The sequence below is a fragment of the Glycine max genome, chromosome 16, assembly GCF_000004515.6.
Source record: "Glycine max cultivar Williams 82 chromosome 16, Glycine_max_v4.0, whole genome shotgun sequence".
NCBI lineage: Eukaryota > Viridiplantae > Streptophyta > Magnoliopsida > Fabales > Fabaceae > Glycine > Glycine max.
The window spans coordinates 1,254,205-1,266,984 of record NC_038252.2 but is presented as its reverse complement, the minus strand read 5'-3'; the positions used below and the strand labels follow the sequence as shown (position 1 = coordinate 1,266,984).

Sequence of the window (12,780 nt, the reverse complement as noted above, 5' to 3'; positions counted from 1 at the left end):
GTTTTAAGGTAGTAGTCCACTCTCCGTTGTATACTGTTTAGTTAGCCCCTTGCTCAAGCCATCCAAACCCGACAATTGACAAACAAGTTTTCTTTGACAAAATATTCTTCTCAGGTCGGTTGCGTAGATAGTGGCAGGCAAAAATCCAAAATTTTCTCAATTATGCTTACTTTTTCACGCATCCCATGGCTAATGCTTTTTTTGTTTTATTACTTTTTTCCCAATGCTTTTCAATTTTTTACCTCTAGCTTATTGTTGATCCCTTTAGACCATTTTCCATTTCCATCACGAATTTTTGGCTACTGGTCGAGATTCAAGTAGTTCGTAGACCATTATCTCAAATCTAGTGTGGGAGGTGTACTTTCTACAATCACAACACAATCCCTTTGTGGCTAGTTCATGGATTCACACACATCACATGTTTAGTGGCATGACTCTAGGGGGAAATAGATGACATTTGGGGTCTTGAAGATTGTATGATTTTTACATGTTATTCTTTTCTTCCAATACTTTTTTTACTACTAATTTTATTTTATGCCATGCTATTATATCATTCATTTTATCTCACGTCTTCCTTTTCTTTTCTCTTCTTATTTCTCTCCTAGTTGTAGAATGGAATTTATCTTTTTATATCACATGAAGCAGACAAACCTTGAAAATATTTTAGCCTTTTGCACTCACCCAAAATATGCTTTTTGTCAAGGACATTGTCTGATTTTGTGTTTTCACTTCGTTACCTAATGACTTAGACCTTAGCAGGTAAGAAATCCCTCTTCCACCTACATGCTAGAATGGAATAGCTTCTTTGAAAAAGAAAATGTTTGGGAGGAGATAACGGAATATTGAGTAAGAATATAACTCAAAAGGAAGAAAAGGATAGGAGAAAGCTATGTTAGTCAAGAGAGTTTCTTCAAATTTGTCAGGGGTGAGAAACAAATAACTTATCTATGCGGAAATATTTTATTTATTTATTTATTTTGGTTTCCTGATTAAGCAAGATAAAGACTAACATCCATATAACAAAAATCTGTCTATGGAGGGCATTTTTGTTACTGCCGTGTTATCAATATTCTCTTGATTTCAGCAATCTTATCACATTACATATGAATGTTTTTACAACAAGGAACAAAGGTGACTTATTTTGAATTATGTTTGTCCTCTAACAAATCCAACAAGCAAATATAACTCATTCAAAATCAAAAGCAATAATATTCTTTTTCTCACAAAGAGTTGTTCTATTACATTGTCCAGCAAAATTCTCCCATAACAACCAATACAAATTAGAAAGCCTTTTCTCAATGAAGCTTGTGTCACCACAATTTGCAACTATGCTAGTGATACACAAGTCAATTTACCACATAAAGAGGGCCATAGTTCTGTTCAGCAGGAGGGCTATTATTGTGTTGGTGGAGAGAAATATAAGGTATCTCATTTTCATCCTTCTTTGTGGATTTGAAGAGACTCACAAGAGGACCAGATGATGGGCGCCAGTGTTTTCCATCAGAACTTCTGGAGGATCTATACATTGGACCAGAAGAATGAGCATGCTTTTTACCAGAATCCTTTAATTTAGAATTGTTGGAGGTTTTTTCACTATGCTTGCTTTTCTTGTCAGCCTTCCACCATGAAGCCAGAGAACTTTTCCATGACTTCTTCCCCTTTTTCTCTTTCTCTGATCCTGTTTTCCTAGATTCTTCTGGATGCACTGATGAACTCTTAAGTTTTGCTTCCTTTCCATGTTGCCTTGCTTCCTCCAAGAACTAGTCAACACCACAAAAAAACAAAACATTACTTACAAGATCAAAGTAAAAACGAAAACCATCTCAATACAACACCAAAATTGGAGAATGTTTGTTGAAATCTTTTCTCACATTATCGCATACTTTGACATGAGAACTTTATTAACCAGTTCATAAAGTGCAACATTTTTGTTAAAATTTGAAAACTAACAATCGAGTTCTTATTACCTGGCAAAAGTCTTGTTGCAGATCAAATCCATAGTCATCATAATGGCTTGCTTCATATGTTGATTGTGATGGAGATTTCATCATTTTCAACAAAAACCATAAACTTGAGCAGAACAAAATAAAAAGCAGAAAATCCCAAGAGAAGATAAGAATGAGGTTCTCAAGGATTATCCAAATTGACTAGATAACTCTTCCTATGCAAAAGAATAGTGTCTCTTTGTAAAAAAACCTTCAAATGGAAAATAATAACTTCTACCTTTTACATCAAATTAGTTCACATGGGGGAATTTACTAGCTTGGTTCACAAAAAGGCAAAGTTCAACAACTCCTCATAAAAATATCAAAGTCACAGGGCCAGTTATGGAGATGACAGTAACTGTGGTGGTTGAAATGACATTGCAGTTTTAGGCTTATCATTCACATTTTCTCATAGAGGAAGAATTGGCGTAAACTAGTAGAAGGTGCATTAATATGGGAAAGGATTGCCTTATATAACATAGTACATCAAATCCAGACTCAGCACCAGACAATATTGCAAGGTTAATAATGCCAATGAGAAAATGGTAGAAATAAAAAATTGAGAAGAAAAAAAGGACAGATGAATGAAATATACTATGATCCTATAAATTAAGCATCACTTTCAGGGTAGAAGTGAAAGTTATCGAACCAATTGAAGAAAATGTTTAGTTTTTGATAGGGACCAAGCATCCAAATATCCTGACCAAAAAGTGGGTGAATATTGTTAATTATTATGACAACCATTTCTTTCCTCACCTGGGACCATGCTTAATCACTACATTTCACTTTATCTTAGCCTTTTCAAAAAAAAAAAAAAAAATCACCCAAATTAATTCTTTCTAGAACTAATACTACTAAACCAATAAAAAAAATATTTAAATTAAAAATGCGAAGAGAAATTATAAAAAAAAATAGAATTACACTGAAATATCACTTTCATGTTAGAAATTAGAGCAAATTACACTTGTACCAAATTATTGTTAATGATTACCCTGTTTACTATGGTATCAGAGGCATCTAAAAAAATCGTGTCTTTGTATGGAGGATCTACTGCCCTTGAAGTTAACAAATTTAATTTTTTACAAATTAAATTCTATATTAATTTATATTTTTATACCATACATTTTATTTATTATTTTGTTTTTCTTTTTAATTCCTAATCTCTAATATCAGCATTTAATATTTTTTATTTTAAAAGAAATTAACCTAAAAGTACTTGGTTTTTGACATCTGGATCGGTGATAGAATGATGGATGGCTACGTCAATTATGCAGCATGTTGCGGAAGGTACAGATGATGCCCTAGGCAGGCCGGACGTCCTTTCCATTATGTCTTATTTGGTTGAAAAAGGAGAAAAATGAAATGAATGAAAATAGAAATAAATAGGGAGGATGCATGAGAAACCTCTTCATTGATCCTACTTGAGTATTGTCTAGGCCAATTTATGATTTGAGATGGAAAAAGATTTTGATTAATGTAAAAGACACTTGCTAAATGTGTGTGAGCACACGTATCAATTCAAATAGGTCTCGTATAATTAATTTTACTTTCTAGTTAAAAGAAAAAAATTACAAGATCAAAAACATTTATTAATCATATATCAAACAAAATAAAAAATATAACATTGTTAACTTATGGATATTCCATTCATATTCTTATATATGAATTTAAAAAGCAGGTATAGTTATACAAAATTAAATTAATCCAAGTTTATAATTTATGCCATTATAATTTATCTCCAAGTTTATTAATTTTTAAATTAATTATATTAAAGTAATTCAAATGATCATATATGGTATACATACTAAACTCTGATTCAAATTAAAATTTACTGGTAGTTAATGTGCAGCATCACCGTTAATTACAATGAGAAAAATATTAATTTAATAATTATATAACCATTAATTGCAATATTAAGAAAGATAACCGCAGCAACTCACCGCAATATTACATGTTTGATTATTTGATGATTTTCTGATAATTAATAATTTCAAATTGGTTATTTCCATAATTAATTCAATCATTGAGAAATGAATTATAAACATGGAGCGGCTGTTTCTAAATTAACAATTGCTTTATCCCTTTTTTTTAAGCATGTTTGAATGAGGCAACTTGGTAATCACACATTAATTCGGTTAAATGTGGTAACTACTTATGATTGAAATTCAAATTTTTAGATGGAGAACTTCTCTCTCTCTGAAAAGGTTTCTCTATTCTTTCAAAGAACTACATTTTTCAGATATGTGATTTGTAGGTGGGAGTTTCTGAATGGTACAACATTTCAATGGAAGTGTGATACAGAGTGAACTCACAATATCTTTAAGCAACGACACACATGCATGCAATTGGGTTCAAAATTTGGATTTCGGCATGTTCTTGTTGTTCTATCGTGAGATTTTTTCCTCTGCATGTAGAGTCTTTTGTCTGAAACACAAAAGACATATGGTTTGAGATTCTTTTTTGTTAATCTTTGTGTTTTGGTGAGAGATTATTTTTTTAAACTTTTGGTAAAAGATTGTACTTTTAACTTCCTCTTCTAGAAAAACAAAAATTTCATGGAGCTACATTGATTTTCAGAAAACGAGGGTTGTGGGTTTTGTAATGAAAAAATTGTATGCTTTAAAGATTATATTTTTATCACTTCTGAATAACATGAAATATTTATTTATTTTTACTTCTATTAAAAGAGCTATCGTGTAATTAATTTTGCTTTCCCATTAAAATAAAAAATCAAAATAAAGTTGAAAATCATCTTCATCTAGCATAAATCAAACGTATATAAATGTTTAGGACCTGATTATTATTTTTTTCAATCCAAAATAAGAAAAAAATATTTACATTATTATTAAATTGTCATTATTAATTATAAATCAAATATTATAAATGTTGCATAATTATTAATTAATGTCTGAAACAGAACATTTGTTTAATTTATTAAAGAAAATTAATTTTGTAAAACTTATATATAATTAAGTAATTTTATAAAATTTATAAAAAATAATAATTACCATTATATATATGATAATTAATTTTACAAAATATATTAATTTATTGAAGATAATTAATTATATTAAATTTATTTAAAATAAGCAATTAATTAAATTTATTTTAATGTTTAAAAAATAAATTCATAAAAATATAAAATTGTATTTAATTATATTATATATTTAAAATGTAAAAAAATCAAATTCATCACAATTAGGGGGTTGATTTATTGCTTTGAGTTGTAGCTTCATTCCTTCCTTGCCTGCCTACATCAATGTAACAGACATTTTAAATTATATCTAGTCATTTCTTGTCAAATCGTTGATTTCTTAAATCAATGAAATTTGCCTCAATAAATTTTAAGATGTTAACTTTTGATTTTTTAATTATTTCAGAACCCATTTTATCATAATCCTTTATAAATGTCTGCGCCATTTTTTTTTTCAGATTACAATGGTTTTGGGAGCCGTTCATGGCAGAGGCATGACGATGGTATGGTAATGGTACAATATTTTTTTGCTTAGGTTATATATATATATTTTTTTTTGCTTTTTCTTTGTTTTTGTATTTCTCTCTATTTTTTATCTGCTCTTCAGTTGCAACTGCAGACATTGAGTGTGATTGTGGCTCTAAGAAGGGAAAGAAATGGCACTGCAGGCTTGATTTGTCAGGTTTGAACCTTTTACCTTTGTAATACTTTGTAACTTTCAAAATTGTTGCTTCAATTTAACCTAAGCAAGTAGTAATTTTTCGGTCTTAAAAGTGAAAACAATTGTTTTGTCCTGAGATTCAGCAAATTTAAAGGATTTGAAGAGAGATATTTTTGTAGAGGTAGTGAATGAAGACAAATCAAACTCAAATAAAAAAGCATCAAAGAGTTTATTTTATTAATATTTGTATTATTTTCTTAAAGTTTAACTTTATTTTGACTCATTTACTTTATAAGGTTAAATTATAATTTAAAACTACCAAAAAAAATTCAGAATTTGACATTAACCTATTTCTTTATTTACGCTCGATTGAAGATTTTTTTCCAGTCCCAATCTCATTATTTATATTACTTACGCATCATAAAAGTTATATATTGCATAAATTATATATACAAAATTAAAAAATAAATTATAAAATAAGAAATGGTAACATAATACAATATGAAAATATAAAAAATATAATGTGAATCTAAAACATAAAAAATCTCTATAAAATATATTTACAAATGTAATATATTTATGAGTCAATTATATGGAAAATTTGTATAGGTGGCAGCATCGATCTCATGATTTTGAATCAAAGTTTGTAAGTGTGACAATACCTCAAGCATTTGAATTTAATGTTTTTTATTTTTTGAATCCTTTATTTTAAATTAACTATATAATTATTCTTCCTTTAATTAATTTCTTCTTTCTTTATTTTAAATTTAATTTGAATGATAATTAATATTGATTGATTGATTTCTTTTACTTACCGCAATGCCCTTCTAATGTCTTACTTGTTTCTTCCCGTGTGCTTTAAATTCTTGAATTATTTGTCCTTTAAATAAAATTTAAATTAATTGAAAATCGATTACTTAAAATCCTTTATATAATAACTCGATATGAATCTTGATATTTTTTAATGTACTAATTTTAATTATTTAAAATTTTTATAAATGATTTCTTGAAACTTTAAAATTTTAAAAATGTCATTAATATTTGCAATCAATTCAAATCCAACATTTTGATTAATATATTGTTTTTAATGAATTAAATAAAATATAAAAGTTATTTTTTGAATAAATTAATAAAGTTATTAATATAATTTTTGTGTAATCCGAAAAAAACTTTCGTTCAAATTTACCCATACATCACACACGTGTTATCTAGTATGTAATAAGCGTGGTATTTTAATATTATTTTAAACTTTTAATCAGGCATGCTTACATGCTTATATTGTGAGACTTAAAAATTGTTTTTTTTTTTTGCTATAGAGAGGAAAGAGACTTAAAAATTGGTATCCTTTAAGTTATATATTTGTTGAACAATTCTACTAATGTGGAGGGCTTCTTAATTAGCCAAATTTATTATTATTTCCTTACTACGAGATAGAGGTTAAAACTGAAAAACATTTTGCAAAACCTAGTGGCAATATAAAAATAAACCAGATTCGTAACCCTTCCAAAAAAAAAAAAAAAATTAATTTACACTAATTTTCATCTTCAAAAAAATGTTTCTTAAAATTGACCAAAACCAGATATGAGAAATACAAGTACCATTTCTTCATAGAAAGTAGGCATATTCCATTTTTAACTTTTCACTCTGTATACATTGCCATAAAGGGATCAAAACTCTACTGCGAATTACGTTTATGGTTTGATCTGATATAATTTACCCATTCTAAAAAGCATAATGTACCCAAGCAGCACGTGCAGGGTGACCTACACCACAAGACAAACCTCAAAAAACATTTATAAGAAAGTCAAGAGTATCAAAGCATGTAACTTCTTAACATTCACCACGAAGAAGCTGGCAACATAGACACAAAGGAGAAAATTCAGCCCATAGTAAACGCAGCCTCCATGTCCAATTTCATTTCCCTATACAAATTCTGTTAGACATGAGAACCTAAGCAGAACATATAGTACCAGTTCCAGGAGAAAACTTTTGGGACCCTTATACCCTCCTATAAAGATTTCTTTGCCTATCATCACAGCTGAAGCAGTGGTAATGCCATTACAACCCCAAAGATGGAGAAGAGTAATAACATCATCCACGTTGGGAATGGTTTTCTGTTCTTCCTCACTTCCTTCAACCCATCTACTCTTTTCATGTCTTCTCCATTGGATTCTAATTTCTTTTCCAAAACTGGCCTTGAACTCTTGTCGGGAGACGTATCCAATGAGACCCTCTCTGGAGCAGCCTGCTCAGAAAGCTGTTGCTGGTTGTACTTCTCCACATACTCAGGGAAGATCTTCCTGAATGTAGCACTGCATGGAAAATTATCGATACAACAGGAATTAGTTGTGAAACACAAATTAGAGAGACCTTGCTCACTTCCATTTTGAATGGCTGGTACAGTATGCTTACTTCTTACAGTTGAAAGAAAGGGAAGATTTTGCTAGACGCTGCTTCTCAGCAGTGGTGGTGTTTACACTGCCAGTGGTTGGACTGTTGTCCATCTGCAAAACAGAAGACTGTCAGATATCAAAACTCCCAAGAAAATATAGGAGTCAACCAACCACAAGTTGGAAAATTGTATTAGCTTTTTTATGCTATATATATATATATATATATATATATTGATCAATTGAGTTTCATGTCAGTGGTGGAATAATAAGTCCATGGCAATGGTGAGGGACAAAGGTTTAACTCCAACCCCACCAGTCCATCACCACACAGAAAACTCAGACAAGAGGCAATAAAAAAGAAAGAAAAGCCACTGGTAATGGAAGAAACTAGAGTTTAGTTACAATATGAGAAAACTAAAACATACCATGAATGAAAGAAGCCCTGTTAATATGCTGCATTCGGAAATTGAAAACATCAGTATAAAGCTATAAAGTAATAATAATCCACATTTATTGTTATTCACAGATATCAATTCCTCATGCAAAAGTCAAAGGATAAATAAAAAAGTAAAAAACCAAACATGGTAAACCATTAACCATATAATATAAATAAAAGAACTTCACAACTAAAACTTTCTGACCTTGATACAGACCACATGGGATTCCAACTTTCTGGATGAACTGCAAAAGTAGCAAATCGTGCAGAAATATTAAATTGTAATATGGGTTAACTCATGATACTAATTGTTTTGTGCTACAACAGAAAAGAGAACTTACAGTCACTCATAGACAAACAGATCTTTTTCTGTGTCATGAACCGTCCATTAGGTGTAGTCATGCTACATTATAGAAGTATAAACTTTGTCAAATTTAAAATGGAATGGAACAGATAAATGAAAACTAGAATGAACAAGCAGACTACAGCAAGAAGGATTACCTGATTCCAGGAGGTTTATATGGATATTCAGGAGGAAACTTGATTTTTCCATAGTAATATCCACCTAAAATGGGACCAAAGGAATATAAATATAAATACTATATAAATTGAGATAGGATTACATAAATTGGGACATTTCAAAATAACAAAGCACATGGGGACTGAAAAGGTAAAATGTCAATAAGCAATTATCACAATTTGCTAAACCTGCAAAAGGTGTTCCTTCACTTCCCTCCAACACATAATCTGAGACATTAACATAGAATAAGGTCAGTATCAAGTATCAACCATTCCATAACAAACAACTTAAAATAAAATTGCTGACATCGTGCTACAACATTTTCCTTTCTTGCTGACAGTATAATGATATTAAGGAGGGTGAGGCTTGAAGCAAAGGCTGCTGCCTTGTGATCTGTTGGTTACAGGTTCTACAACATTGATAAAGGTCCTGCTTGGATAAACTTCTCTATAAACACTAAGAGAAGAAGGAAAAATGAAATAAGCTTCTCTCATAAACTAAAGACAGCTTATCCAAAAAGCTAATTTTAACTTATGCATAAGCTGTTTTTAGTTTATGGGAGAAACTTATTTCATTTCCCCATCTTATTTTCTTTTTTCTTTAAGTGCTTATAGAGAAACTTATGCAAACAGGGCCAAACACATGATATATCAAAGGTTCAACATAATCTTTTTCTTCTTGCTGAACATTAGAGCTTAACATAAATTAATATAAGAAATGGAACAGTGTGAAACAAACTTACGCCACTCAAGAATATCACTCGGTGAAGGACGAGCCACAACATGAGAAACTGGCTCCTGCAAATACAATTTTAAAATTAAGCATTATCCACTTGACATATTCTTTAAATATCATCATTTTTTTATGTATTAAAAGGAAATGCCACACCAATGATTGATACAGACCCAAACAATTCACCATCATAAATTATCCATTGTAGACTAATGAATCATGCAAAAATTAGTCAGAGTAAAATGCAAAATATAGAGGCTGGTATATTCTGTGACTCTGAAGCTCTAAACGTTTTAACAGCCGCAACATCAAATTACCAATTTGAGAAACATGCACAAATACACAGAAAAATGAGAAAGAAAGAGAAGCAGTGAGATAACAGAACAAGCATAACTATATGGCTGTACCAACAGAATAAGTAAGCATACATACTGTGAACAAAAATAAATAGTGAAGCACAATTTTAGAAAGACAAAAAATGCTGTACATACTTTACAAAGGGCTCTATATTCCTTCTGAAGGCGCTTGATGCATGATTTCTCCGCCATCCAACAAATTTAGCACAGTATCAAGAACAAGACCCTACACTACACTCTGTTATTTTTACTCAAATGCAATTTTTTTTCCTGCCAAAAACTGATCAAGAACATAAACTTCAATAAATTGAGTAAATAATAAAGAAAACCACAATAAGCAACCTCTGTAAAATAGAAGAGGCAATTTTGTAAAAAAAAAATACCACAAGACAAAAAGAAGTAGGTTCTATGTAAAATATAAAAGAAAATGGAGATGCACATTCATGCATGCTTACGCACAACACAAGTGCGCAACTGACAAACTTATAAACACTGTAAACTGTCACCAGTCTAATTTTATGATCAAACCATTATTTCGAGCAGAGAGGAATTAGCACAAAACTATTCACAAATGCCATGGCATGAGAATAGTGAGTAAGCCAACCACGTAGCTCTCTTTTATAACTGAATTCAACATATCATAATTGGGCGGTTCATTTGTAAACTGATTCACCATATTGACTAAATTTCTCTCAGGATTCATTTGGCAACATGGTTGAGTTGGAATCAATGGGTAAACTCAAAGACAAAACAACAACAACCCAGACAGAGCCACAAGTAACAGCATGAATATCATTTGTTTTATCTGATATTAAAGCTGGTGAAATTTAAGGAGTTGCCTTGAAAACTAACTCCAAATTATGACCCCTAACCTAACCAGAAACTACAAGCACCATAAGTGGACAGAAAAAAACAACAACCTTAAAAGGCTTGAGTTATCACAATTCATAAGCCTACAGATACATATAATAATAATAATAATAATATGTATCACATTGATACAGCAATACATACTGCTCTATAGTCAGTGCTTGAATTTTAAGGAATGCTTTTAGAATTACACTACCACCAATTTCCCAAGAATCTGTTCTTAGTAGACTAATCCTGTAAATTCCAGGAAACAACTAGGATTGTATGCATCAATAACCGACAAACAGCAGCAAACCAAATTCATTAATTTCTCAAATGATAACTATCCATGAACAAATTCTTATTGTACAAACCCTGCTCTCACTCAAAACAAACAATTTATGCTCCCAAACACTGTCAAAACAAGTTCAACCCTAAATTACAACATCTCCCATGAATTCCCCCTTTCAATATCATGAGCCCCTTATTCGATTCCACAACTTAAACGCCCTGCCACCGAAGTAATTCTACCCACACAACCCTAAATATTCATTTTCGGATGATGCACTTCCCATGGTTTCCACCACGAATTCTAAAATCAATAATTATACCCATACATAAAACAATAAAAATAAAAATGAAAAACAGCACAATCAAATGATAAAGATCAAGCCTCAATCAGAACCCCATAATAAAAAAAATCAATAAACGGATTAATATATATATATATATATATATATATATATATATATATATATATATATATATACACATATATAACAAATTGAAATCTGGAAAAAAAAAGTCAATCTGCAAATTAGACAACGGAAAAACAAACATTACAATTTGATTAATTCATTTCTGTTTGCATAGAGACAAAGAAGCAGGGAAATTGACCTGAGATCCAAAATTTCTCGTTGTCCCAATTCAACGCAAGAGAAGAATTGGTTGCGAAATCGGTATTAATTATATTTTCCCCTCTTTCGGTTACAAAGACAGAGAAGAATCAAAGGGAAAAGAAAAAGAGTTCCAAAACGACGGCGTTTGAGAGCAGAGTCTAGAGAGAGAACACGTAAAGCTGCGTTTCCATTGTTAATGTGCTGGATCGAGTGTTATACACCACCATCACAACCACTTTCTCAATCACATGTTCAGAGTGAAACTTTCTCTGCATTGACTATTTTAGCCCTTTGTTTATCAAGCCCACGTCACCCACACACATGAGGGTATTTGTGTAATTCTGATTCTTTTATGTCCATTCATGGAATTCTCTTGACCGTTAGATTTTTTGGTACTAGGTAGGATTTGACTTTGGCTGAGATTTTATTTTTATTTTTTGAGAACATTTTTTTGGGTGGGGCGTGAACGGCTAAGATAACTTTTTTTGGAAAATACAATCTAAATAAAATTGGAAAACGACGCGTGAGAAAGATATAGAACAACAAATAATTACAAGTATGATAGTCCATGCGATAAAAAATTAAGATATTAACAAATGCACTAAGAATAGTATTGGTTTGTTATTACTTTTTGTATGTTGGAATCAGCGTTAAAAATATTGATTTTGAATAAAATTAATTTTGAAGTGATATGATTTATGTTTGGTTGTTTTATTAAAAAAATCAAATTAAAAGTAAAATTCATTATAAAATTTTAGATTAACGAAATTACTCAAAGTTACTTCAATTTAAAATCATAATTAATTATGAATTCTGAAATTAAACATGTAAAAATATATCTAAAATTAATTTTAGATCCTGAAGGTCAAACTAAACACGCACTTAATAAGTCATTAATGTTGATGGTAAAGGCTCAAGACATGGTGATCCATGTCACCACCCTATTGTTTATATTGGACATTGAGGGACTTTCTT

At 30.5% G+C, this 12,780-nt stretch overlaps 2 protein-coding genes across 3 annotated transcripts; both read right to left on the bottom strand.

Moving 5' to 3' along the window:
- Positions 1-1,121: 1,121 nt before the first annotated feature.
- LOC100792779 (uncharacterized) lies at positions 1,122-2,656 on the bottom strand. Of its 2 annotated transcripts, XM_041010713.1 has the most exons (3): positions 2,224-2,656; positions 1,968-2,070; positions 1,122-1,760 (listed from the first exon to the last, which is right to left on the bottom strand). In XM_041010713.1, the coding sequence occupies exons 2-3, from the start codon at positions 2,049-2,051 to the stop codon at positions 1,347-1,349; spliced, it is 498 nt and encodes a 165-aa protein (XP_040866647.1). In that variant the 5' UTR covers positions 2,052-2,070; positions 2,224-2,656; the 3' UTR covers positions 1,122-1,346. The 2 variants fall into 2 exon arrangements, with proteins under 2 accessions (XP_040866647.1, XP_003547927.1); XM_003547879.5 differs by having other exon boundaries at positions 1,968-2,654.
- A 4,742-nt stretch (positions 2,657-7,398) lies between these two features.
- Positions 7,399-12,022, bottom strand: LOC100789952 (ubiquitin-conjugating enzyme E2 34-like). The gene is made up of 10 exons (NM_001254368.2): positions 11,804-12,022; positions 10,193-10,337; positions 9,712-9,766; positions 9,158-9,196; positions 8,951-9,014; positions 8,791-8,852; positions 8,655-8,694; positions 8,439-8,466; positions 8,033-8,124; positions 7,399-7,932 (listed from the first exon to the last, which is right to left on the bottom strand). Exons 2-10 carry the CDS (start codon positions 10,247-10,249, stop codon positions 7,653-7,655), a joined length of 717 nt encoding a protein of 238 aa, NP_001241297.1. The 5' UTR covers positions 10,250-10,337; positions 11,804-12,022; the 3' UTR covers positions 7,399-7,652.
- Positions 12,023-12,780: the final 758 nt, after the last annotated feature.